The following is a 27415-nucleotide window of genomic DNA, read 5'->3' on the forward strand; positions in this document are numbered from 1 at the left end:
CACAAAGGATTAATTAGAGAAAATGCTGCTGTCCCAGGTTTGTCTCTCCTGCCATCTTTCCAGGAAGGCTACTGGCTGAGAAACAATTTAGTTTAGGTTGTTTTCTGCTGCTTCATCCCTCTGGCCCGCTGCAGGTAGGCAGCGGTTCTTCACTGCGGCTGGGGGGGGCAGAGATCCGCGGGCACCATCCGTAAAAACTTCCAGCTCTTATTCAAATACTACTTAACAAGTTGGGGTTTTTTTGAGTTGCTGAAACAGCATTGTAACTATATACTTACAAGTCTTGGACTGACTACCTTTCTGATCTGGCCTGGTCAAGAGAGATTTAGCATAGGCTAAACCAAAAGGTTTAGAAAGACACATCCCTTTTGCTTGAGAGCACATCAGTGAACAGCAGGGGGCACCTGAGCAAGACTGCAGCTATAGGATTCCCCAGCCACTACAAGCAACGTTCATTTGTGGTTCTCTGGTTTAAAATATGCTGAAAGTTCTGCCAGAGCTTTGCTAGATCTAAGGAGTGAACCGTGTAATTATTTCTTTAGGCCTCCCATGAGTGTTCCTGTATTTGTTGGTACTAATCTTCTTGTGCTATCAGAGGTGTTTCTCCATAACAGTGAAGGAGACAACTAAAGAAGTTGTAGTTGGAAGTTAAGGGCACTTGTTTTGATTTGCCAACATGTCTGTTTCATTATGTCTTCCTTCCCCAAGGACTTTCAAAGACTTACTAGAAGCTATACAGAATATGAAGGTTTATTTCAAAAGAATACATTTCCAAGAATACACATAAATGCACTCAATGTAACAGTACCTTCTGCAAAAATAGGTTACATAATACCCAGTTAATGAAAGAACAATCTTATTTCTCTACAAATTAGAAAGCAGAGATAAGAGTCTGGACAACCTTCCAAATGGAGGTTATAGTTGTGTATGTTGTGATAACTTTAGCTAACTTTAAAGCATGACACCACAGAGCTAATGTTGGTAAATCAAACTACTAGCACACAGCCGCAACCTATTCTTTTATACAGAATTAACAAATATTTTGGTTCCAATTTGTTTTTTTACACAGCTCTAGTGCCTCAGGGAAAATGCTTATCAAAGATACACAAAAAACTATCCAAAATTACAACGTAACTATTAAAATGCCTCCAAAATTGAGAGGAAAGTAATCATGTTAAATTAAAAAAATTTAACCAGGACTTCCAGACAAGATTTCCTGTTTTTAATCAGAGAAAGTTTACAAGAGATTTCAATAAGTTATCTTGAAACCAAGCAGCTGTAGATCTTAGAATCTTCGTGGAGGTCCACCTTCAAATGGCTTAAATCCTGAGCCACTTCCCCTCTGCATGGAATTGCCTGTGATCTGTACAACTCTATTAATTGGTGAAGAGTTACTGGAAACAAAGGTTTTAAAAAAGTGTTAAGTTACAATAAGTATCTAAACTCTTGGTGTACAGGTAAGAGCATTGTTACTTCTCAAATCACTTAACTGTTAAACTCTAAGTCTCAAACCAGACTTGAAACCATGCACAAACGAGACTTTGCAAGAAGTGCCTCACTTCTGTGCAGCTGAACAACACTGCCATGAGCAACGTGACAACTGTGGAGTTGTGTGCTGGCCTGGAAAGCTGTTTTTTGGATGTTGTGCAGCAGCAACCCTTCCACAGAGAGTCACGCTGCTCACACCGAGGCTACCGCACTTCCTAAACAACCACAGCTTGGGCAGCTCAGTAGGGAACGGAGAGGAAGGAGCAGTTTTTGTACCTTGTGTGTGGAGACATCATGCCACCTCCACGGCCGTCTCCCATTCTCCTTGTGTCGTGATACCCGCTTCCTTGAGAACTAGGTCCATGCCATTCTTTTCTTGGTCCAGTTTCACGACTGTGGCGTTCAACTACATGTCTGTCCTCATTATAGTGCTGGTAATAAAGCGACAGTCATTTTCAGAATGAAAAGCATATTTAATTATCAACAGGAAATGAGCTTTTCAAGAGAGCTAAGCTTACAGCTTATTTATATAACATACAAAAGTCAAGCATCTTTTAAGATTTCAGGCCATTGGCAGCTAACCCACGCTTACAAGAGTCCTATTCAAAATAACTTTAGGTAACAAAAATGAACTAATCTGCAATAATGACTGGGGGGCATGCAGAGAGTGAAGCTCCATGAACTCATACTTCATTCCCAGGTCTGCCCTGATCTCACATGATCACTGACAAGCATGTTCCATGCAGCCACAGGAACTTCTTTTTTCACGGCTCAGGATCTGGTAGCATGGAGCACTTAGTCTGTAGACTTCAAAGACAAGTCTTACAGAAGATTTTTCTCAGCACATCACAGACTAAAATGACCAACTGCACCAAAAGTAGCAGGCAGTGTAAGATTAAGACCCTGAAAACATCAGATGACAACAAATTTTAATAGCCAAATCAGCAACTCATTCAGGTGGTGTTCTGATCTACTTGAAAGACGCTAGATCTGAGAAGAACTGGGTATGTTTTTTGGAATTTCTTGGCTTACTAAAAAACTCAACAAAAAAGAACCTTTAAAATAAAGTAATTTGAAAATAGCCAGAATGCTTGCTAATGGGTTATGTGATGCCATGTGGTCATTTTTCCAGTGTGATTTTGCATTTTCCAGTCCCTCGCTCATGCACACAAACACAAAAAGATGACTCACTTGTCCTCCACCTCTTTCTCCCATCACGCCTCGTTCTCCTTCCCTGCTTCCATAGCCAGAAGCGCCGCTGCGGCTGCCGGGGGGTGCACCTCTCACGTGCCCAGACACTTCTCTTCCCGATCGATCTGGCCTCTCGCCTCTGTAAAAATGGCTTTGATCAAAATTTTGGTTTCAGTATAACAGAATTAATACCAAATCATAGCACATGTAGACTTCAAAGATTCCTTTTTGTTTTTCTAGCAACTTGCAGTCAGCTTCTTAGAAACATTATTTTACATCTACGCTTCTCTCTAAATAATTAAAACTTCAATGTTATTTGTTTACATCTGCATTCTTACACAAAAGCCGCCTTACTCTATATTGCTACACATGATTAAGAACAGACTGCTGGGAGTCAGCATCAAGTTTACAGATGAGGTTTAGCATATGTGACAACCTACAGACAATTTTTTGGTAACGCTTTTGGAAAGTGACTCTGCCATTCTTGAGGAGGCAATCTGTTTCCCTTTACACATGAGTTCTTGAGGAACTGCTGCTACGGGTAAATCCTACAAGAATCAGCACCTTCACTGGCTTGTTGGTTAGCCAGCAAATTTACCTGCCATCCCGTTTGTCCGCGCTTATGCTTCCCTCGCTCTTCCAATTCGTTTGCCTGGGTGGATTTGAACCAGTCTCTCGTGGATGTCGACCATGTGGTATTTCAGGTCTGTCATGAATGATCACTGTTCTTCTCTCGTCTCTGTCTCCTCGCACTTCTCGTCTGTCTGTATCTCGAAGTTCACTTCTTGGTTGTGGTGGTTCATTTCTTCTGGACTCACTGAAGTTCTTGGGGTACCTCTCAAACCCTGGCTCTTCTCTTCGTCCTGTCGGCCGAGCCTTTTTTGCTTCACCTTGGTTTACAAAACGTTCTCGCCTAAGTTGGTAAAGTAGGAAAAATCATTTCCTTCTCTCCCATTTGCTCATTTAAGCACACGCTGAGTATACAAAACTATTATTAATCTTTCTGTTACATGTTTATTCCTCTATATGGGGTATATATCTCAAAGATTGTTCCCATCCCAAATTATATTTATTTCTGCAATTGTAATTTTGAACTCAAGTTCTTACAGCCAGTTTAACATTTCCTTATCTATTGATCTGTTTGCATTTTGGTCAGTATAATGTAAGCAATTGTGGGCCTCCCTTTTGCTTATTATCAAGCAGAGGAAATACTAGATTTCTCCAGTCAGCTAGAAAATATCATTCTGCTTTTATGCTGCAATGAACTAGAAGTCCAGCACCTACAACTACGTAGCCTTAATGGTTATTGGAGATGTTTAATGGAAACATGAAGTTGCATCTGTAACCAACATTTACTGCACAGTTGCACGGACTCTGAGGAACGTGACTCGTGCAAGTAACACTCATAACTCATTATATCAGTTGCTTTTAGGCTTGCTAAGTTACCAAGTTGGATATATCTAATCCATTGGAACCCACTTATGACTAGATGAGAAAAAGGAATAATTGCAAAAATTATTTCAAAACATCACCCAAAAAATATCACGAGGCAGCTAATTTAAAGTCCTTAGAGAAAAGTGGACTAGATTCCATTTCATAAACTGCCAGGCCTGAAGACAGAAGAAGTTTCAGAACACTGCTGCAATTCTATTGCATCAGAACTGTAAAAAGCCTTTAGCACCACTTAAATTTTGATTAGTTAAGAGTGGAATCTACAGAGATGTTGGCAGGCAAATACCTACCATATCATCTACACTTACCTATCAAAAGAAGATGATGGAACAGAAGAACCATCTGGATATCGCCCCCGTTCTCTGTGATCAAAATCATTAAACCTGTTCTGCTGGCGACTGTAATCTGAACCATGACTAAAACGTGCATCTGTATCAAGAGCCATCTTCTTATTCTCATTCCAGTAAGGGTCATCTCTCCTTTAAGCAAAACAAATGAACCCTCATCAGTTACGTGTATCCAAATCAAGGTCTAATCTGCAGAAAATTGTTAAGAGTCAGCCATCAGTTTTCAAGGCAGCCATTTGACCTTTGGGAAGCCACCGACAAAGGCAGACTCTTTACAGAGTAGTGAAGAAAATAATTTAAGAAAACAAAACACCCCTCTGAAGTGCAAAATAAGGAGACAAAATATCAATGAAACATGTAATAAAATCCAAGCAATAGTTTATCATGTTTGGCAGTTTAAAAAATAGAAAAAAAAAGACAAAAATATAACTGTAGCGAAATTTTGTCTTGAAAACGGCCTTCTAGGAAAATAAAAAGCCTTTTAGAAAAACAAAACCAAGACCAAACAAACACCAAACCAACCAACCAAAAAAAAACAAACCACGAAAACACCCACAAACCAGAACAGCCTTCTTGGGAAACAATAATGTAGGAAACGTCACAGCCTTGCTCACTAGAAATGTTCAGGTAAAGAGTGTCTACGATAAGAATGTGAGTAACTAAACTGTACGATCAATAGCCTTGAAAAATGAAGCTGTTTCTATTCATCTGGTAAAGAAATACTAATGTTCTGCTACTGTATCTACCCTGACGACTTCCATTTACCTTCCATCATACCACCGATATGTTGATTTTATGGCTAAGGTCTCTGTCTTAGTCTTACAATCAAATAAAAATCAAAGCCAGTTCAATTCATGTGGCTCAAACAGCAAACAATAGATGTCATCAGCTTCAGTAAAAATTAGAAGCCATCACATTGACATCCTGAACCATCCATTTACCAGAAATGTGAATTCCTTGTGAAGTCAAAGCTGGAAATTTCAACCATGAAGGCAAAAGACCGTCTTTTCTCAGCAAATGCACTGAATTGCATTATGCTCTTTTCGTACAATAAGAATTAATGAGATGCTTCTTATTTCAAAATTCTCTTCTACAGATAAGGTATATTTCATGCTTGGCATAAACTGATGTCAAAAACCAAACAAATAGCAGAAATCCAGTTCTTTTGTGAATGCTTCTTTCAGGTACAAAAGCATTTTCAAGTCTGACGCAAGACTTGTAGCTGTTTATTTTCACTGAATGCTGTAAGACAATGGTTTGAGAATTAGATTACCTGTGATCTACATCACGTGGACGTTTCAAAGAATTCCTCTTTTCCTGTTCATAACGAAGCTGCTGCTGTTGTCGACGAAGTTCCTCCCTTTCACGAGCAATACGCTCTGCTTCTTTTCGACGTTCCTGCAATGAAAGGGAAGGGTGAATAAATACAACAAATAAAACAGCTCTTTATTAGAGATACTTATAAAACTGTTAGCAAATATACAGAACTAATACTTAATAGTTTCTATTAAAGGCCATCTGATAGAATTCATCCTTGGATAAGCATCTAAGATTAAAGAGCATAAGAAATACTTCTCTAAAATTGTAGAGAACAGATCTGGAGAAGCTATTGGCTGTTAGACAGCCAATCTCCAGGCAATTTCTTGTATTGCTATTGTACTTGTTGCCCAGAAAAACATCTCATTAAGTTTGCAGTGACATTCTCTAGGAAAAATCTAGTAAAATTATGGAAGACTAGTATGGGCAATATGATCTGTTGTACTTCCGTTTGAGAGACAGACACGTATAGCCAGAGCATAAACCAGCAGAAAGAATTTGCCATCAAACTATTCCCAAGTCAAGCAAACAAGACAAAGATTACTGTTGTTGCGCTTGTAGATTAATGTACTGTAATGTTTGGTTGGTTCTTTCATGGTCTGGGCGGAAGGGTGAAGAGAAAAATTCACAGCAAGTGCAAACTGGGTTATACTCCAAAACGATACTGCACTATTGTCCACAACGTAAATATACACACCTGTTCAATACGAACACGCTCTCTTTCCAAACGCTCCCGTTCCATCCTTTCCCTCTCTAGTTTTTGCCTTTCAATTTCTAATCGTTCCCTTTCTCTCTGCAAGTATTCTTCTCGCTCGTGCATTATCCGTATGCGTTCTCTCTCACGACGCTCCCTCTCAGCAATTTCTCTTCGCCTAAAGAAAAAAGGTAGCAGAAACTCATCAGAAAAAGGTTCTCGTCCAAAACTAACATCAGCCTAGGCACAGACATTAAAAAAAACTATGAGAGTAAGGTCTTGACAGAAGTCTGGTATCAGAAGTCTACTCCTTTTAGCCCCAAGCAGCCAAACTGGTTTTAATATATTCTACAGAACCATTTAAGCAGACAACAGATACTAGGAAAAGTTATATCAAGAATCATAGTTCTTTATGTATATAACGTATATACATTATATTTCTTTGTTGTCATCTAGCAGACAGTAACAACAGCTTAGCAAAGAATATGATTTGGATCTTAAAAGTACTTGCTATTTTAGCTCTTGCCCTCTTCAAGCTAACAAAAAAATTACTTCTTGTTTTCTGTTCAAAAAGAAGACAGAATGACATGGCTGCCCCGACTTGCACAGGTTCGGTACACCTGGCAGCAGCTTCATTTGGATTTCTTCTTCCCACCTCCTATAGTACAGTTTAAAAGAAGCAAGGAAGGCATTTTCTCCCTTAAGCTTTATGCTTTCTGGGAATTCCTTTGTTTAGGGAAATCCAGCTAACACCACAAGTCACTTAACAATCCTTTGCAAACTTTTGGTCGTATGAAAAGAGCAGAATAGAACAGTGTAGCATTTAGTCCTTTTATTTAAAGGGACAAAATTGTATGCTGCTTGATCTGTCATTTAGAAGACATACAACAGTTCTTTGTTTAAAACCAAACAAACAAGAACCCCCTGAACACTACTTTTGGCCACATCTCCTACTCAACTTCTCACCTTTCAAAAAGAAAACTGGCATGCAGTAACACCTATGAGATACATCCTCCCCATAACAAACACTAAGCTACGTGTGTACATATATGGCTATTAAAACACTAAACAAAAATTTTGGAGTCCATTAATTCACATAAAGATACTGTTAGGTAGAAGCCCAGACTTTAACATCTGAGTAAATGTTTGACAGAATGCATTCTAATTAGATTTCTAAATATAGTATCTGATCAATTAATGCATGAAATAGCCTTTAGCAAAAAGCTGAATTACTACCTTCGGAGTTCAACAGCTCGTCGTATTCTTTCCAATCGAACCATGTGTTCTCGCATTCTCTGTTCCTTCATCTTTTCAAAAGGCAAGATATCCTTTCTACTCCTGTATTCCCTGAATTTCATTTTATCTTGAATAATACGCTCTTTGTTCCTCAATATCTGTGGCTATAGATAGAGATTACAATAGTTATTTCAGAAGTCTCATTCCTTTAGGGAGATTTCTGGATGCTAAATTTAAATATCATTAACTACTTAGCTATCCCAAAGCATACAAAACTTCTAAGCTTAACAGTCTGCAAGAGTTTATTGACTCTTCAATTAAAATATCAACTGTAAGGTAGTATCAAACCAAATAAGGATTGCATCAAATCTACAGATACGTACTTTATCAAACCTTCCCCTTCTGACTGTCCTCGTGTGGCCTTGGTCTCCTTTTGTTTGGTCTAAAATTACAATTTGACCTGGGCTTCTACCACCTAGTAACGGGGGTGAAGAAAGGGGGCGGGGAAAGAAAGAAAAAAGAAAAAAGGTTTAAAACACACACACATCCCTATTTGCCTATTACAGATTTTCCTTGGCTAAATTTCTATATCTCTAGATTGAACTGGTAGGAGCATACCAGCATGTCTGCAATTAAGCACTGATATAAAATATGGAAACTTTAACATCAGCTCTGAAGTAATTACATGTATGTTACTGGAGTCTAAAAAAGAACAGGTGTTCAATTGTCTGTTTTCCAATAAGAGCAAGAACATGCTCCCAAAACAAGTCAGACACACAGATTCAACAGGAGGAAACATGGCTCTATTGCATACTTATTCTTTTCTTTTCTTCAGTTTTTTTAGTGGATTCTTGATTAGGGCCACTTGCTCCATTATCACTCTTCTCATCTTTACCTTCTGTTTTCTTGGCTTCTTTACTTTCTTTTTTTTCAGATTTCTCAGATTTTTTTTCTTCTTTTTTGGTTGATGGAGTTCTTGTTAGGAAAGAAACACACAAATGCAATGAGGAAAATTCACCTTAAAGGGTTTTCACAACTTCAGAAGACAAGCGAAATTTCTTACTTGCTGGCTTTATCACTCGATGCAGTCTTCTTATCTCCCGTGCTTCTACTCGAACTAGATTTCTCATCACTTTCCTTCTTAAACTCCTTTTTGGAGGGATCGCCTTTCACCTATAGTTGTTTCCAGAAGCAAAGAGGTTAATACAGATTCTTGCATAAGATGGCCTATTTTGGTAAAAGTTTTCATCTCATTAAACCTACTTTCTCAACAGAAATCTGCTGGCCGTGCAGCTCTGTTCGATGAAGGTGTGCAATACATCTAGCCACTTCTGTGCTAGAAGACATTGTTACTATGCCGTAACACTTGGCCCCGGGGCTTCGCGCATTAGTGACCACCTTTGCACCAAGCACCTACATAAACAGATAAAATGTAGGTTTGGAGAGAGACATTTCTAGTCAGGAAGCAAAAGTATTCCCATAATATTTCTACCTTAGTATATAAACACCAAACCAAACACCACCACCCCACTAGAAGAACTGACACTCCAAGTTTTGAAATGCATATCATTGCACAGCAGGTTGCAGCATTGAGAACTTTATCCCAACTTTCACATCAAGGCATATTAATGCTCACATCCTGTTTCGACCAGACACAACCTCATGCACATTACCTAAATGCTTCTTTTGACAGTTACTGTCAAAATTCATTCACAAAACCACCACTGATCTGAATTTGACCATTTGTCTGACAGATGAAGCCCCACAAAAAAGTCAGCAGCTGCGCATTAATGGCAGGAAGGTACATAGTTAATACATAAGACTACTTATGAGAGCCAGTTCTTCAAAGGCATCTAGGAAATGTGTCAACAAAGCAATTTTAGCAACCGGCTCTTTGACACTTGCTTCCCGAGAAGGAAGCTTTGCGTTCCTGCTCCTCACTAGAATTTCTCTAACCACTGTAGCCAGTCGAGTCCCTAAAAAAACAGACAATAACTGTAACTTTTAAAATTCATAAGCCATCAGAAAACATTTTAAAAACAGTCTCCCAAAGCAGCAGGTTTTATAAAGACTGCTTATAATATAATTTTACTAGTTAACACATTATCTTACACTCATGGTTAAACACAATTGCTGCGGAAGAACACAGCCATTGTTATTTAATTTAAAAAAAAAATTAAAGCCAGCCCTAACCAGTCATATTTGTGATATTTCTTTTGCATCTATCTTACCTCAAGAGGAAGAAAAATTTCTTATAAAATTAACATATGGCCCTTCCTGTAAGCATGCACTCTTAGATTAGATGCTGGAAGTACTGGGTTTTTTTAGATTACAGTGGTTAGACATTTCATCTCAGACTTTTATTTAAATCAAGCGTCAAATCAAATCTCTGTAATTGAATAGAGGAGAAGAAAGAGACAGACAACACATGGTATCACACCCCAGGAAATACCTTTCCGTATTTGCCAAAGAGATTTTTCAAGTCGGCAGCTTTTGTGTTGGAAGACAGTCCGCTAACCCACAGGTTCCTAGTTGAACTTCCACTGCTACCACTAACACTGCTTGCACTTCCTGAAACAAGTTTTACAGAACAGCCGAACAATTAAGGAGACACACATACAGTGAATATTGAACTAAACTGTTGCTGAAAAGAGAAACTTAGCCTGTTACCTTTAAGTAACTGTTTATCCGGTTACCTTTCTTGAAAAGCCTTCTATATAAAAAAAATATAGGCCATAAGATTTCATTCATTTAGCCATGTATTGAGACCAACAGCTTGGCTAACTCACACCCGAACGACAGAACTAGAAAAATCATACAGTTCTTTGTTAAAGGCATGCTTTACCCCTCATTCAGGTATGTACATTAAGCTTCAACTTCTGGTTCTTATCAGTAACTTCCATTCGAGAAAATATTTTTAGCACCCCACATTTGTTCTTCATCAGCACGTCTTTACACTACTCACCTTACCGAAGAGATGGCAAAAAGGTAAATAGAGGAGACTTGGTTAATCCTAGCCTCCAGAATTATGTGGTTCATTTCCACAACTCCGTGAAGCATCTGCCCTCCATCCAGAGCAGCTTTTTAAAAATGCTGCTGGATGTAGAACTAGATGCAACCCACCAAAATTCGTTCCCACATGCCAAGGAAAATACTAAAGAAAAGCTGGAAAAACATTACATGCCTTTAAGACCAACACACCACCACTTCCATATAGTATCTCTTTTTGCAACAACTAAGAACTCCAGAGATTAATGTGATCTTATTCCCCACATCTTTTAGCCTTATATTATTTAGTTCAGCTTGTTGTTGTTTGCTGCTAAATGCATAAATAGCTTTCGAGTATGTTAAAACATAGCCAGTCATAGACCAGAACTGGATCTCCAGCTAAAGAGCTGGAGAATCTGGCAGTATGCAGTTTTAAAAGGTAATCACCTTGAGGAAAAAAAGTAGTTTTCCTTCTTCAATGCATCAAAACAAACCAAGAGCAAAAGGCAACAAAGCTCAGCTGTCAAAAAGGGTTATCTTGATAATCCTAGATATCTTGATAACCATGATAGACTTAGAGTATCATTAAAGAGCCACTCTGCTGGCTTTGGCTACGTATTTTAAGACAGGCTTTTGACAGTTGCTGTTACAGTTATCATATATGCTACATGAGAGCAGATCTGCTGCATCTTCATTTAATTTCCTTGTAAGCATATAACCATCATGAACAGACATGCATCTACGGAAGACTGAATTATGTCTGTCACTAAAATTTCTCCTCAAAAATCAATTTATCAGGTCAAGTTCCATTCATTCATCAGTGATAGGCAAGAGACTCTTGCAACAAAGGTTTTTGACAGAGAGCTAGCAAGTAAAATAAGGAGACACATGAGCTTATACAAATGCATTTGTTGAGCTATGAAGCATCAGTATTAACTGGTGACATTAAGGTGCTCTTAAGCTCCACTCTGTGAATTTGTAATCATAATACAGGGTTTTATGGTAACAGACAGGAACTCCAAGGCAGACAAATAGGTCCAACTTTAATGCACTAAACAGCCACAAGCACAATTTTGCCAGCTGGCATCTCAGTTCTTATATTTTGTTAAGAATTTACTTTATTAAAAAATGATCTAGAATTAGGACAAAAAAATTTCATTTGTGTTATGCTTAAGTACTCGCAATTATTTTCTGCTTGTTCTGTGTATAACATCAACCCAAACCATTGTATGTAAGTTACAGCAGGCATATCTGAAAATTACACCTTCACATCAAAATAAAGACTTAGGAAGAAGTAGAATTTGCTCCCAAAAGTGTTTTGAAATAGGAGAATGTGTTGCCTTTGAGTCTTTAGAATAAGTAGTTTTGATCTTACAAAGAATCTGGCATAAGGAGAAAAAATACACAGACATATACATACAGCTAATGACTACTGTGCCTCTAGCACAATTCACTACAGATGGATGATTTCAATTACATCTGCCATTTTAGTGTGGCAAGCAACTTATCAAAAATTCTACCCTAATTTGTAATAGTTACCTTTCTCTTCCTTCGATGTTGTCTTGCTTTCTTTAGATTCCTTAGTAGAGCTAAAGAAGCAAATTAAAAATCAGAAGAAAATTGAAAATACAGAATTTGGTAAGTATTGCATTTTATACTACTAATACTAATAGACAAGTTAACATTTCAAAAAATAAAAATAAAAAAGGGCTAGACTGTTTATCGGAACAAATGATTCCCTTATGGATTCTTGCACTGATTTTCCCCAAGATGCCTGAAGATCTAGATTCTCTGACAACTCTATTCAGTGGATATATGGCAATCTTCTCCAGATTTCAGGACGGGGACTTGACTTCATTTTGTGTTCTTAGAACTGATAGCTGTTCATAACCATCATCACAAGGACATTTAAAAAAATCGTCAAATTGAAAAAAATAAATAAATGCTGACAATTCGACAATGCAATCAGTAGGACATAGTGTCTATACGAAGATCTTGAATTTTAAAAAGTAACTTATGGCGGTCAAAAAAAATCTATAGGCAGGAGCATAGGATACTAATTATAAGATTCTTGCTGCAACCCCCTTAATGTAGAGTGATCTTATTGAATGCTGGTACTCGGTATCGTAAAGAACTGACATAGAAAAACAAACCTCTTTGCTTGACCAGAGGCCCCAGTAGACGAGGGACCTTTCTTCAAAGTATCCTTTTCTTTGTCTCCAGATTCTGCTTTCTTTGAACCTTCTCTGGCTTCCTTCTTGACGGGATCACCCTTCACGCAGTCTTCCTTCTTACCATCTTTATGGTTCTCAGTCATCTCATAGTCCTTGCTTTCCTTCTCCAGGCTCTGTGAAATGGTATCCTGCCCATCCTTTGGCTTACTTGCTTCAGAATCTGTAATTTTCACATTTTTACCTGTTTCTAGGAGGTCATCACCATCAAAATCCAGAGTGATGGCATCTTCAGCCTGGATTGTAACCGATATGTTATCATCCTCAGCTTCTTTCACAGAGGTGTTAGCTTCCATCTCTTCGTGAGCCGTGTGATCAGCCTCAGCTAGGCTTTCTTCTGAAGGAAGACGTTTAGATACTTCTTGTGTACCATCACCAGAACCTGCTTTATCTAAGAGGATTTAACAGGAATAAATACGGCAAAACAAGAAGTTTAAACAATTTCAAATGCATAAGCTAGAATAGGACCTAGAAAATACAAAGCCAGTTATTAGCACCCATGGAAGGTTAGAAAAAAACACAAAGTGTATTAACACAAATATAAATCCTTTACCCAGGATCACTTATTCTTCACGGCAAAACACATTTTCTAGAGACAAGTACCAAACATTAGGAGGGAGAATATGGTTCCATCCTGGAGATACCCGTTCTTCACAAGAAGTAACCATTTTTCCAGTTTAGGATTTAGCGTTCCAGAAGAAAAGAGTTGCATTGGAAGCTCACAGTTTGACTGAATCCGTCTTTGAATCTTCCTGGCTCTAGGACTTCTAGTCTTCCCAAATCCAAAAGAATTACAGTCTTGGAGAATTTCAGTCAGTCTTCCGTGCTCGTGTTCCCTTTTGCTTTTCCTTTCTAAGCAGTTGTTTGGCAGTCAAGTTAGCTGTACAAGGGTGCTGCAGAAAATGGACGAGTGAGCTTTAATCCAGAGTTCGTAGACAAAGGGTTCTCAGTCTTCATCCACATCCACTGGACAGATTTTCCATCTCAGTCCCACATCTCCAACCGTTGGCATCTCCAGCCGTGTTCTTGGATTTGTGCAGATGAGACATTCCAGCCATAGGGTTCCTCGTAAACACGGAGTCTGTAATTTTATCCTGTAACTTCAGTAATGTGTTTATTCCATCTAGTGTGAAGTGATGGTGTTCCATGTCCTTTCTAGTCCACCATACACAAAATCCTTAAGACTTCTCTCCAGGAAGTCTGTTTGCCCAAATACATTGCATTCCTTCTATAGTTTCGCTAATGAGCACAGCTTAAAAAAAAAAGGTAGCCACTGCAATGGTTTCCATACACTTGTTTTACCATCCTATATACAACTGGTACTCCTAAGTGACAGTAAGCCAAGCATATGATGGTCCATACATTTTTGGGGTGTTCAGGTCCAGTGTAAGGGTGTATGATTTTGCTCAATTAAACATCAGTTACTGCAGTGCAAGTTGGAAGTTTTTGCATCATGACTTACCGTATATAAAAATCAGAGTCCTTGAATACTATGTTTTTTTCATTAAGAATCATAGTATTACAACTATATTATACACCTACCACAGTAACTGATAAATGCTGTAATAAACTCTTAAGAGTAAAATAACTCTTATGAGTGAGATAAACCCACTGACTGCAATGATTCCAGGTGCTGAGCTTAATAAAGAGACAACTGATACTTAGTACTGGAGACAAGCTTAATATTAGTAAAGAGATTGAATATTACAAGAGAAAGTTGCCTGCTCTAGCAGACTAAAGACCTCTGAACTCCATTAAACTTTAAACATACCTTTCTCGTTTTCTTCATCTTCTCCATTCTGCAAGAAAAGGAAGTCAACACTAAATATCATCTACTTTAAAATTTCAGGCAGAACAGTTCATACTTTCCACAGAATTTCTATCATATGAATGCAAATTAATGAACTGAAAACCGATAAAGCCTGTGCATCTCTGTTGTCAAATCACTGAAAATTTGCACAAATCTTCACTCATATGTATCTGCAACACTTGCGGTTTGCTGTTGGTTGGAACACGCAGCTCTTTTCTTCCCCCTTAACTCAACAGGACGTTTCTAAACCGTCCTCATGTCTTGCTAAAGCTTTGAGAATGGATATCATGCTGCTGATTACTACTTTCAATGAAATGCAAGCAATCCATTATTAGCTTTAAAAACTTAGGACAGAAGTGAGAAAGTAGGTAGACTTCCTCCACTAAGTACTTAAAAATGAAACTATGATTTTAATAGGTATTTACTTGTTTATCATTAACCTCACCAAGCAAAACATGCTGTACGATATGGCCTTTTTCAGACATTAACTCCATGTAACTCAGAATGAATTTCTGAACTATGTTACAGATATAAGCATTAACAATAACAACAAAAACACCAAACAACAAACCCCAAAATAACCAACATTTACCCAAACAACCTACATCCCCCCCAAAGGCAAATTTCTGTATTAAAACAGCAGTTCTAAACCCCTGTACAGGCTGTATAGACTATGTTAGCATTTGGCATGGCTCTCCTAAGTGTTTTTAAGAGAGTTTGAAAAACATACCCTGCTAAATCTATGCACTGAATACTCCCAAATTGTAGACAGGAATTTGCATTTAAATAAGACACCTTATTTGGTAACCACAATTATCAGCATTATAAAAAAAATATGAATGAAAGCCTCCCACACTGTTTACCTGTACTGTATTACATCATCTGACTCTAAGATGCATTCTGGAACACAAAGCCAGTCTAAAGTGATCTTTTCCAACTGAATAGACATGAAAACCAGGTTAACAGAACTGATTCAGAACTTACATGTACAGTTGGAAAAGTGTAATCTTCTACATCTTGGCCTTCATTTTCCTATAAGAACATAAAAGGGACTTACTCAGCAAACTATTTGTAAGACACTTAAAAATTCATAGAGTCAAGAGATTCAATTAACTCAGAAAACATCTTAGTTAACTGGATACACACTCAATAAGGTGAACATCAACGAGTAGTTCTCATGACTTGCATCTTTCAGTTCACTATTCAGATTACGTATGTCACTACCAGCACCAGGGAAGAGCACTTGGGAACTCTGCATAGACTGTGGTAGAATTTTACCAATCAATGCCATGTTTGTTTCAGGACTATTCAAACACAAGTCAAGGAGAACAGAAAGTAAAAAGTACCAAATTATCTTTTGGAGATAAGAAAGCAAGACAAACTGAAAAACTAGTTCTGACGGTCTAGTAAGAGACACACCAAGAAAAAAATGCATTTTGCTGATAAAAATGCATGTAAAAGACAACAACGTACCTGGCTTTCCAAATCCTTCTCTGCTTCTTCTGTAGTCTCTGCTGGCTCCAGGTCGTGGTATCTTTTCTTTTCTGCAGATGGCAGTTCTTTAGAATTCAAGTTCTCATCTTCAACAGATTCTTTAAAGTCCTTTAACTCATCATTTCCATCTTGATCACTTGCATCTTGAGTTTCCAATTCACTTTCCTTTTGGTATGAATAAGAAACACTTGGCATAACTAAGGGTATTAGCTATATTCTGAAAAATCCACTTCCAGAATCATTGCTTCTGCAAAATACTGCATCACATCCATTCACAGCATTCAAAAAAACCCCACACCTTCACACACCTAGGCATCACAGCTGTGATGCTCCAAATTTCCACACAGATTAGTGCAAAGAAAATGGAAGTAGTGTTTGTTGGGTTTTTTTTTTTTTTTTGTAAATCAAGCTAAACATTGAACTTAAATATAAACTGGGTAAAAAATTTACATACTTTTATTACCTTGACAAAGGAATCGTCTTCAACTGAAGCATCACCAGTCAGTTCATCAGCTTCTGGCTTTTTACCTGAAATGACAGAACATGCTAATGACTGGAGCTGTTAGGTAGAGCAGACTTTCTTTCAATACTGATTATATCTTGGGTCTTAGTTTATTATTCTCTATATGCTTTAGTTTATCTGAACTGTTTACTGTAATATAACCCTCCCAAAATTTGAGTATTTTTAAGGTGACGAGAAAAAATGTCAGCTGAGCAATCAATGCTGTTGTATAAACAAGCAGTTACATCCTGGTTAGTGATATTAATACAAATCCTTCTACTTTGAGTGATAATGGACTTCAGGAGAACATTCAGGAGTGTATTTCTAGAATTACTAGAGTTAACTAGACTTTATGATTTAAGACTTTGGAAAGGCCTTACTCTACAGGAAAATTAGCATCACTGGGCAATTTTGGTTAAAAGGGACCTCTAAAGGTCATACAGTCCACCCAACCTCTTGCTCGAAAGCAGAGCTAAGTCCCAAGTATAACCAGATTGCTCAGGGTTTTATCTAGTTGTGTTTCTGAATAACCGCAAACACAGCATTGCACAGCTTCTCCAAGCCACTTTTTTCAGTGCTTCTCATCACTAGAGGGAACGAGCAGCCAAATAATTGAGTAAGGTGAAGCACTTGGGTTTTCTTCATATTCTTTTATTTAGTAAGGGCATGTACCAATGAAAAATTCTGTTCTTCTAGCACATGCCCACTTTTCTCCAATGAGGATGGCTCTGTGGAGATCACGACTAGACACAGTTCCCTTTGGAACTCTATGCATTTCCTTAATCTTTTGCAAAAACAAGACCAAAGAACATTAGATATAAACATCCCCATGCAAACACATCCTTTGTCGAGCATTCTGTCTCTTTGATTCCTTCTATCACACGTTATCCTATGCGATGGTTTTCAGCAGCTCAACATACAAAAGCACTTCTGTTAGGAAGCAGCTTCACTGTCTTCTACTGAAACTCAGTGTCAACTCAAGATGCAAATGGGATGGCAGTCATTGTCAGCACTTAATGCCTTACTTTTTGATATCACATCCTCCCTCATTCCTTATTCCTCTAATGAATGGCTACCTCAATTCTATAGATACTCAAAAGAAATAGAAAAGAAAAACATAAGCCCAAATCTGATACATTATAGACATTTCTGCTACCTGGAATAGTCAATTTTTGTCAGCAATGGTCTTACATACACAGTTCTTAAATTGCATTTCAAAGCTGGAAACTGCTCAACTACAGGGCAAGAAGAGACACCACTGTCTTGGTTTTAGAGTCCAATTGATTTTACTCGTTTCACTGAAAGACAGCACTCTGACAGCACTCACTAGACTCCAGCAAAAGACACATGACACAAGTTATTTCTACCACTGTGAAACATGAGATCTAAACATTCGGATCCAAACGCATAAAGAGATCTAGCCACTGATTTTACTTCATTTAAAACAAACAAAACATCACTGGTTTATATTTGTAATGCAATAGATTTGTGAGATATTGGTACAAAAAGCCAGCAGCACAGGTGTAGTTTGGGAAGCTGCTTTCCTCAGAAAGAGGAGCACACTTGCACTGGAAAGGACAGGTTTTGATATGTATCACCACTGATGCCTGAAAGCAAAACTAATCCAAATTTTGTATTACTATTTTAGTATTCTGTGATAGAGTCTACAGCCACAGATATCTTCAATATAAGTAAAACAGTGAGACAGCAAGGACTTCTACACACATTCAACTGTTTTCTGTTTTATCACTCTCAAATTTTAGTTGTTCAGTTTGTTAAACCTGCAAGTCCAAGGTTTTCCTGCATCCCATATTCAGCTAAGCATACAGAGACAGGCAGACACCCAGATGCTAGATGTATTTAGCAGCTACCTAGTGTGTACTGTCATGAAAGCTGTTTAAATTCACTCATCTTGCCTGAGGCAATCTGGCAGGTGAAGTAGAGCCCAGACTTTATAGGGAATAGCCAAAAAAAAAAGTGACAAAGTTCCCTCAAGTCAGGCCCATCATTCTGCAAAGGCAGCTAGGGAACTATATTTTATTGACATGTCCGCATCAAAAGGAAGATATACCTTCCAATAATGAAGCTGTCCATACCACTTATTTGCTGTTAGATCAAGGCAGACAGAAATACATGTGTTCATTAGCATTTTTTCAGTCTGTCTTTGCCGTAAGTGCCATTTACTCTGAGTACAGAGGTATTCCATGGCATAAGCAGACTCGAAAAATGACCTTCACTCTTCAGCTTTGAGCCAGAAAGTGGTCAGGAGTTTGCTTTGCCTCTCAGTTCTGTGTTTTGGGTTTACTTGGATCTGGTGAGAGTTACATTGCTCAAAAGTGACACTTCAAGGTTCTGAAACAGTTTTCAGATGTTGGTACAGTAACTTGCCAAAAAGCCAGTGTCCACAAAAATCCAACACTTTTCCACACTGATTCTCATCCACAAAGGCATACTTGGCTCATAATTTCACACAGTTAAAGTCAGATTGCAACAAACACCTCTCAGAAACTGTTTCTGTGAACTTACTCAAGACCAGTAGCACTTTGAGAAAAATAACTGGCATGAAAAGGTATGTTAACAATTACAGTCAGAACAGCTGGACTTTCTGCAGAAAACAAGCATAGTAGGTCTCAAGTCATACAAATTGTCAATACATGATAAAATGTATGTACAGGTTTATCCATGCAGTGGCTACCAAAACTGTCACTGGAGTAAGCAGCACTCACCACAAATCTGGGTGCCTGACAACACAAATACTAATTTACCTCGGAATGATGGCACTCCTTTGTAAGTCATGCTCAATGCCTTTTCTGGCAATGGCAATTGCTACGCACCATAAAATTGCAATGGGCTGTTTACATAAAGAACAAATATTCTTCTGAGAAGCAAGTAGAAGACTTAGAACATCTTTAAAATGCTGGTTTAACATCATGCAGGTGTAGTTTTCATCTCATTTACAAGCCTTGCAGTAGCAAGAGTCCAGCAGAATCTAGAGGGATGTTTAAGACACAAAGTAATATGTGCCTAACTGGACTTAGAAACTTGAAGAGCAGCAAATAAACATCGTCACTAATATTAATGCTCTGAGGTTAAAATCGATTGGTCTAAAAGCTGGTTTTCATCCACACTGATTCCAAAACTCGGCGGAAAAGTAACTTTAATCACCAAGTTATGATGTTTTAATATGCTACAATATTTTTGATTGCAAGTACTTCAAATGAATGTTCCCATCACAAACATTTGAAAAATACTCCATGCTACCAGTAAGGTAACTTCCTCTAGATATCAGAATAAACAGCAGAATGTTCAGGTTGGAAAATAACAGCTTTTTGTACAAAGATGACAGTTTTTGGAAAAAGAAAAACCTGCCCATAGCCACTAAACTCCAGGGTGGGGAGGCACATCTGAGGCGATGAAAGATGGAGCACTTAGTATTTGTTCCATGTTTGAGCTTTCAAACTTCAGCTGGCAAAACCAACTGTTCTCTCACATGTATGGCTCTTCCGATTAACTGTTCTTCAGTTCTTCTTTACCCCAAATATATTTAAATAAACTAGCTTCTGGAAAAAGTGTCAGATTTTGACTAACTTCGCATACAGGATTGACTAAGGATTTTTGTTGAATTACAGAACCCGTCTGCAAGCATTCTTTAAATCTTGATGCAAAATACTCCTATTATGCACTAATCCACACAGCTCCCCCTGTATTATCTCAATTTTGGGCAAGTCAGTAAATGCCCTATTTTAAATATGACTCCTTTTTCATACAGTATCTTATGCTGCAGAACTCGGTATAGGCCATTGGCAAGATACTGTTTGTTTTAATAGAGAAAGAAGGTCTAGGTTCAAACCAGTTTAGTCAAGGCCTTATTCTTACACTCACAGCATTTCTTCCGTAATTCATAGCAAGTTGCCTTTGTATCGTCGTCAAAAGCTTGTCACAGTCCAGTAAAAATCTGCAGTATGTACTGTACTCAGTTGATAAATCAATTTATCAGGCCGCTACAAACCCCAGTTCTATGAAACTAGTTTCACCCTTAACCTCATTCCTATTCTCCTCCATTTTTGTCAACATACACACAAAAAAGTAATGAGAAGGAAAACAAAGATACCACTCACACACACTTCCCCCTATAATTCAGCCTATGCCAACAATCCAGATCAAGTTTTTTTTCTGACAGACAGTGTTAGGGAATTAGACATCTCACTTTTTCCACAGACCTTAGGAGTTGCAGTAAAACTGGCTACAAAACACATTCAGATCTAAAGCTGATAGCCATCTGACAAAGTTTTTTACTTTTTTGGAAGAGAAACCTCCTTCCTTCTTCCCATTCACCTCCCCCTGGCTGCTGTGAGGAGGTTTATCCATTATTCCCATTCTCTGGTCTTTTCTGAGGCTGTACTTTCTTCATAACTCCAATGAATATCTAATATCCCCACCTTCCTTTGTACAGCAATAGCGGCATGGGGAGAAAAAATACTGTAGGACTAGTAGTGCTGTTAATTTTCCCACTGGACAGCAGCAAAATAATTAAAGACCCATTACTATTAGTCTGAAGTTGTGGGGCTGAGGGCTTAGCAAAAGGCCCACAGCAATCTGCTGGCAAAATCTGTGAAGGAGGCAACGCCACTCATGGTGAAGGGCATGCACCAGCACAAGGAGGACCAAGATAGCAAATTTTAAACAAAAACTCAGTCCTACTCAGTTGTGTCAAGGTTTAACCCCAGCTGGCAACTAGGACCATGCAGCTGCTCTCTCATCCTCCCTCCACCAACTAGTATGGGGGAGAGAATCAAAAGGGAAGGGAAGAACTTGTGGGTTGAGATAAGAGCAGTTTAATAGGACACCAATGGAAGAGAAAATAATAATAACAACAACAATATATATATACAAAATAAGTGATGCACAATGCAATTGCTGACCAGCTGGTGACCAATATCTAGCCCGCTACCAAGCAAAGATGTGGGACACCAGTCCCGTGCAGCTGATCCTGGAGCAAAGAAGACCCAGACAGCTGTTCGCATTCAAACATGATCATGCTGAACAGCCCCTCCCAGAAGAGAGCCGTAAAAGGTGGCTCCGGTGATCTATGAAGCATGAGACCAATGGTCGGGAACAGCTCACTGGCCAGCCTAGGTGTCAATCCAGGTGCTGTCCTGTTGTGCTCCCTCCCAGCTTCTATCTGCACCTGCAGCTGGAAAACTCAAAAAGTCCTTGGTCACCTCAAGAACAGCCAAAACATCACTGAGTTATGACATTTTTTTCATATCAACTCCAAAACACAGCCCATCTACTAGAAAGAAAAAATTAACTCAGTCCCAGGCAAAGCCATGGGAAGTTCAGTGTGTTATCCCTCCCAAGAAGGACTGTGCTAGCTACTAAAAAGAAAAGATTCTAACTATGATGAAAAAAATTAACTCAATCCTGGCAAAACCAACATGAAGTGGCAGGCGTGCATCTTCCACATGCCTTTGAAAGTTTCCTAGGGATTCATTAGGAATGGATTTTTTAAGTGCTAGATTTTCAAGCTTTGAAGGATATTTTCTGGTTATTAGTAATATATTTCAGCAGAAAGCACCAGAGAGGGAAACAATACCAGAATCAGCAGGTAAAACATACAAGGCATAGTTAAAAAGAAAGAATACACTCTTTCTTACAGTTGGAAGTAAACCAATAAGACCAAAAAAACATTTTCCCTATATGAATTAGTGAGTTTTTCTTGTTCCACACTTGAAGATTAATACAGCACAAATCTCTCATACTGTTGGCACAAAATTTGCTCATAAGACTTGTAATTCAAAAAGTAATGAGGAAAAACTCCTGAGCTTGCAAAGCGAGCAGATAAGAACTTCATGAAGCTTGTATTTTACTTTGAGGTTTACCAAGAACATACATGTTCTATCCACAGAAGAGGTGGCAGGGAACAGCTAGGGCAGCCCTGCCTCAGGCAGCAGCACCACTAGTACACTAACTGCCTTTGCAGAAGCAAAATAAAATAATGAAACAAGAAGACAGTTCAAGAACATCATGCACATCATATTAATTTGGAGAACAGGAGGATGAAAAGTGGCATATAAGAAATGTGTTCATCACAGCAGAACAAGTAATCATTTCAGTTTCTACATGAAAAATTGGAGAAGCATTTCCTTATTCAGCTTCCATGTAGCTTTCTTAAGCATTAGTTACCTTTGCAGAGTAGGGAATGAAATTATGTCACAGAAGAAAATGAAATCACATCGTGAAAGTTTACTTCCTTTCACTTTTATAGGGTGTCAAAAGTACAGATAACTCATTCAAAGTTTCTAAGCAGATAGACTTTATTATTAAATTCCCCATTCAGAGCACCAGAGAAAAGCACTAATAATCGCTTCCACCACAAAATTCAGCCTAAGACAAGTGACAGTGGTAGAGGATGGACCATTTCCAGAACAGGTATCTAAAGCACACATATGAAGATTCTTAGCACATATGTTCAATGAAGAATGCTGTGCATAAAACAGACATTTACTTTCCCAGTATTACTTGACTATGGATGCTCCCAGAACAGAAAACAAAACTAAACAAAAATCCCTTGGAATCCAAATTCACAAAACAATATTTAAATACTTACGCAAAAGAAAGCAGACCTAACATATTCACTGCCAAATAGATTTGTTTAGAATCTAGGTAGTTATTTTTCACAACAGAAAACCAAAAGTCTCCTAATTAGACATTTCACGGTGAACACTCAGAGTCCGTTCACAAAGTTCGTATTTGTAAATCCTGTCTTCAGCAAAAAGTATGCAAATAAACCCACACAACACAGTCCTCTTCAGGTGGTGGTCCCCCTACACATATTACAGTCTACTCAGCACTAGTCTAGGTCCAGCACTTCCTCACAGCAAAAGAACCTCTCAGTTCTCCCTCTGCTGTTGCACAAATACTCTTGGACGCTAGAGAGATATCCCTGCCCAGCACCAGATCTGCCCAGCAGCTCCTATACTTGCTTTGCCCCTGTAATACGCCTGAACATCAGGATCTCTGTTAGCATAGCATATTCCAAAAATCTCACAGATCACCTACACAGCCTCAGCACACACAGCACAAGTCTACAGGATCTGCAGGCAGTACAGCCTCATAACACATCTCTTAATCCACTCATTTTCCATGTATATATCCAACATCCCTATACATTGCCCATACACGGTGACTGAAAACAGATGAGCAAAGCAAAACATCTTACATTACAGTAGTCACAAACAGGAAAGTCACAACTGTATCCGAACCACATGTCACAGTTCCACACTCTTTCTTTAAGGTGATATACACAACAAAAACGGCTTAAGAATGTAACGTATATTGATAGATCTTAACCTTTGCCTTTAGCTGGTTTCTTGGTGGGTGTGTCAGCTGAAACAGTTATTTCAATATTATCTGGATCACCTCCTTCCTCTTCAATAGCCTAAATGGGAGAAAAAATGAATTTTTAAATGGATTTCAGTGGGAAGCTAAACAACTTGACTTCAGAAGAAGTCACTGAGCCAAATTATTACTTTTTTCTGCCTCAAAAGTATCTTATAAAATACTTCGGGTTAAACTTTTCACTTAAAGCTGGAGAGGAGGTAAAGAACGCTAGTGATAATGGCAAGAATTTAACCTGTTAAAATGACATTTTCACAGGACAGCTTATCAAGGATCAGCACATTTCTCTTTGAAACACAACACCAGAAGGCAACTACGACATCCGTGATGACATTAAGGGCAGTGCAAAAACAGGACGGAGGGAAGCACAGAAACCTCACGGCAACACCTGGCCCCGGGGCTCCCCCGTAGGCCGCCCGACGAGCTCCAGCGCCCGGGGCGGCGGACGGGCCGCAAGGCCGCGGGGCGAGCTCTGCCGGCCTGGGCTCCGCCAGCACGGACACGGCCAGCTGGAACACCGGGCTCCGCCGGCCCGGACACCGAGCACGGCCCAGGCCGGCCGCGCCCCCAGCTCGGCGCCCGAGAGGGTTGTGCCGGCCAGCCAGGGCTGCCCGGTCCCCGCGGACCCTCACCCCAGCACCGGCGGCTGCACAGAGAGGTCCCGCCCCCCGCACCGGAGGCAGCCGGCGGTGTCGCGGGGGCCCCGCCCCCGAAGCCTGGCGGTCGGCGGCAGCGGGCCGGGCCCCTCAGCGGGCCGGTCGGGCAGGGCCGGGCAGGGCCGGCCCCCGCGGCCTGTGCCGGCCTCTCACCTGCTTGAGCCGGGAGATGAGCACGGTCTTCACGCCGGTGATGTCCAGGTTGCGCCGTTTCAGTTCCGATTTGAGGTCGATGACGCGCAGGTCGGTGATCTTCTTGCTCTCGGTGTGAGGCAGCGCCACGGCCGTCGGGGCGGCGGGGGCCGCGGGAGCCCGCGCGGCCGCGGGAGCCGAGGCGGCGGCGGCCATTTTAGAGCGACTGAGCGCGGCAGCTGCACGCACAATGAAACCCCCCCCGCCCGCCCGGCCGGGCCGCCCAGTACCCGGATGGAGGCTGCGGCCGACCTGGCGGCGCGGCGCAGGCGCGCTGCGGCTCACCTGGCCCCGGGACCTCCCCGCGAGAGGTTGGCGGCGGGCGGGCCGGCCGGGTGGGGGGTACTGGGCTGCGCCTCGGCCCCGCGGAGCCCGCCCAGGAAGGACGGGCCGGTGCTCGGCTCGGCTCGGGGCTGGGCTCTTGCTTCTGCAGGGAGCGGCGCCGAGAGCCATGAGGTGCCCCGGGGCGGTGCGGGCGGCGGTGGGGCCGGGCCTGGCGGGAGGCGTGGGGCCGCGGGGTTGCGCTGCGGCGGGAGGGGTCGCCGGCTCTGGGCCGGGACTGGCCTGAGGAGCCGCTGCGCTAACCGCGGTTGTGCAGGCTTGTGTCACAGTCCGCTCTTGGTTTCTCTTGAGAACTTACGTTCGGAGACTTTCACTTTATGCAGCTGTGGGCCTGTTCAGGAGAAAGTAACGTTGAATAAGTGTGAGGTGACTGCGCGTGTGCCCCAGCGCACCGGGGCGGTGAGCGCGGAACGGGCCGCCCGGGGGGCTGGGGCCGCCCCTCCTCTGGCGGTGCCCAGGGCCAGGCTGGACGGGGCTCTGAGCAACCTGCTCTGCTGGAAGGTGTCCCTCGGAACCAGGTGATCTGATCTTTAAGGTCTGGGAAACGTGCAGAGAGTTTGATCAAGTGCAAACAGCGTCCGGCTCCAGCGGGGCCTACACGGGGCTCGGAGAAGCTGGAGGGCGGGAATTTGCGACGGGTGGTTTGTTTTGTTTGTTTGTTTGGGTTTTTGTTTTGTTCTGTGGGTTGTTTTTTGTTTGTTTGTTTGTTTGTTTTATTATTTTGGGGTGGGTTTTTTTGTGAGCTTTTGCAAGCTTTCCTGAGACTTGTCTACTTATCTCCTGTTTTGGTTTGTTAGCTCTTTTAATAAAGTGTTCATTGGATTCGTGTCAGAGTAATTATTAGAATTTTATTTTTCTAAATAAAAGCAAAATATTTATTTACCTGTTATCGGTGCTTCGCCATTCACATTAACGAGTTGGGTCGTACCTTCTTGTTTGCTCTGGACACTGACTTTTCAAAGTTTAGGAAATATGCTTAAATAATTGATGCTGGTTTTACTAATTTTTCCCAGGTGAAATATTAGCTCCAATGATTTTAAATATTAGAGGAAGAAGAATCTAGGAAGAAGTAGATCTGTTTGCCTAACGGTTTTTTATTGGAAGTATTCTAGAAGTACAATACTAATGTTTTATATTGTTAACAAATAAAGTACTTTTTATTATGATCTATTAGGCTGTATTTGTACCAGGTAATGGAAGGTGCGACTTCTTAATAACTATTTCATTTGCTTTCTGTAGAGAACACTTGAAGCTATTTTGTCAATATTAGATGCTACAACTGCTATTAAATCTTTAAATGAGGCAGAATCTGTGAATTTAAGTATGTCTAAACCAGTATGAGTCACAACAATCCTCTTGTTCCTTCTCGTCTTTCAGAAATTGCATATTGATAAAAATGAGAAATTGAATGAGAGTTCTATTTAATAAATAAAAGAACCTTTTGTGCAAATCAGATCCTGAATCCTGCAAAGATTTGTAACACCATCCTCTCTTTTCAACATGCACTTGAAGTATTTAAAGAATACTTTGCTGAACTAGATATCAGTTAATAAAGACTAATATACATGTATTTAAAAGTTAAGCATGCACAGAAGTTTAAAATAAAACAGTTTGGACTGATAATTGCATGTATATTTTAGAAATATAATGCTGCTGTTGCACTTGGTACCAAGATTTTATTAAAATAATGATCTTCAATAAGAAATTAAGATAGTTTTTCCTGATGCTGTATTCTGTGATAACATTTGCATTAACATCAAATACATTTGAATTGACCTTCAAGTTAAATGAACTCTTCAGCTTAACTTTGGACTACAAAACCAGATTTTTGTGAGCGTTTGTATAACATTTCAGCATTGCATGAAAAAGTCTTAAGTTTAATTTATTTGCATATTTTGAGTTTGGCTGCACAACAAAGTCTCATTCAGGACTGTCAGTTTTATTGCGGTAAACTGTTGTACAAATACACACAAATCCCAATGATTGGGCTCTAGTAGTGGTGAAGACGACTTTACTGTGTCCAGGTTGAGGAAAGATGAGAGGGGTAACAAATACAGTGCTCACGCTGTTTGAG

At 39.9% G+C, this 27415-nt stretch overlaps 2 protein-coding genes across 13 annotated transcripts in view; one reads left to right on the forward strand and one right to left on the reverse strand.

Annotated features, from left to right (window-relative positions):
• Positions 1-732: 732 nt before the first annotated feature.
• Positions 733-25185, reverse strand: SLTM (SAFB like transcription modulator). 6 transcript variants are annotated; one of them, XM_065076012.1, is made up of 21 exons: positions 24961-25185; positions 24104-24191; positions 16712-16776; positions 16228-16413; positions 15739-15786; positions 14716-14743; positions 12867-13335; positions 12253-12302; positions 10178-10296; positions 8989-9138; positions 8789-8898; positions 8540-8700; positions 8109-8200; positions 7726-7889; positions 6493-6667; positions 5752-5876; positions 4440-4610; positions 3278-3592; positions 2680-2818; positions 1765-1919; positions 733-1394 (listed from the first exon to the last, which is right to left on the reverse strand). In XM_065076012.1, the coding sequence occupies exons 1-21, from the start codon at positions 25153-25155 to the stop codon at positions 1286-1288; spliced, it is 3114 nt and encodes a 1037-aa protein (XP_064932084.1). In that variant the 5' UTR covers positions 25156-25185; the 3' UTR covers positions 733-1285. The 6 variants fall into 6 exon arrangements, with proteins under 6 accessions (XP_064932084.1, XP_064932080.1, XP_064932083.1 ...); XM_065076008.1 differs by having other exon boundaries at positions 2680-2830; XM_065076011.1 differs by having other exon boundaries at positions 8621-8700; positions 16703-16776.
• A 41-nt stretch (positions 25186-25226) lies between these two features.
• The window catches only part of RNF111 (ring finger protein 111), a 55721-nt gene continuing 53532 nt past the window's right edge, over positions 25227-27415 (forward strand). For 3 of the 7 annotated variants that reach the window (XM_065076003.1, XM_065076004.1, XM_065076005.1), the window contains exon 1: positions 25324-25455. In XM_065076003.1, coding sequence (XP_064932075.1) covers positions 25451-25455 — 5 coding nt within the window. In that variant the 5' untranslated portion in view covers positions 25324-25450. The other 4 variants (XM_065076000.1, XM_065076001.1, XM_065076002.1 and 1 more) reach the window with 4 other exon arrangements.

This window comes from Columba livia, chromosome 11, assembly GCF_036013475.1.
Source record: "Columba livia isolate bColLiv1 breed racing homer chromosome 11, bColLiv1.pat.W.v2, whole genome shotgun sequence".
Classification (NCBI taxonomy): Eukaryota; Metazoa; Chordata; class Aves; order Columbiformes; family Columbidae; genus Columba; species Columba livia.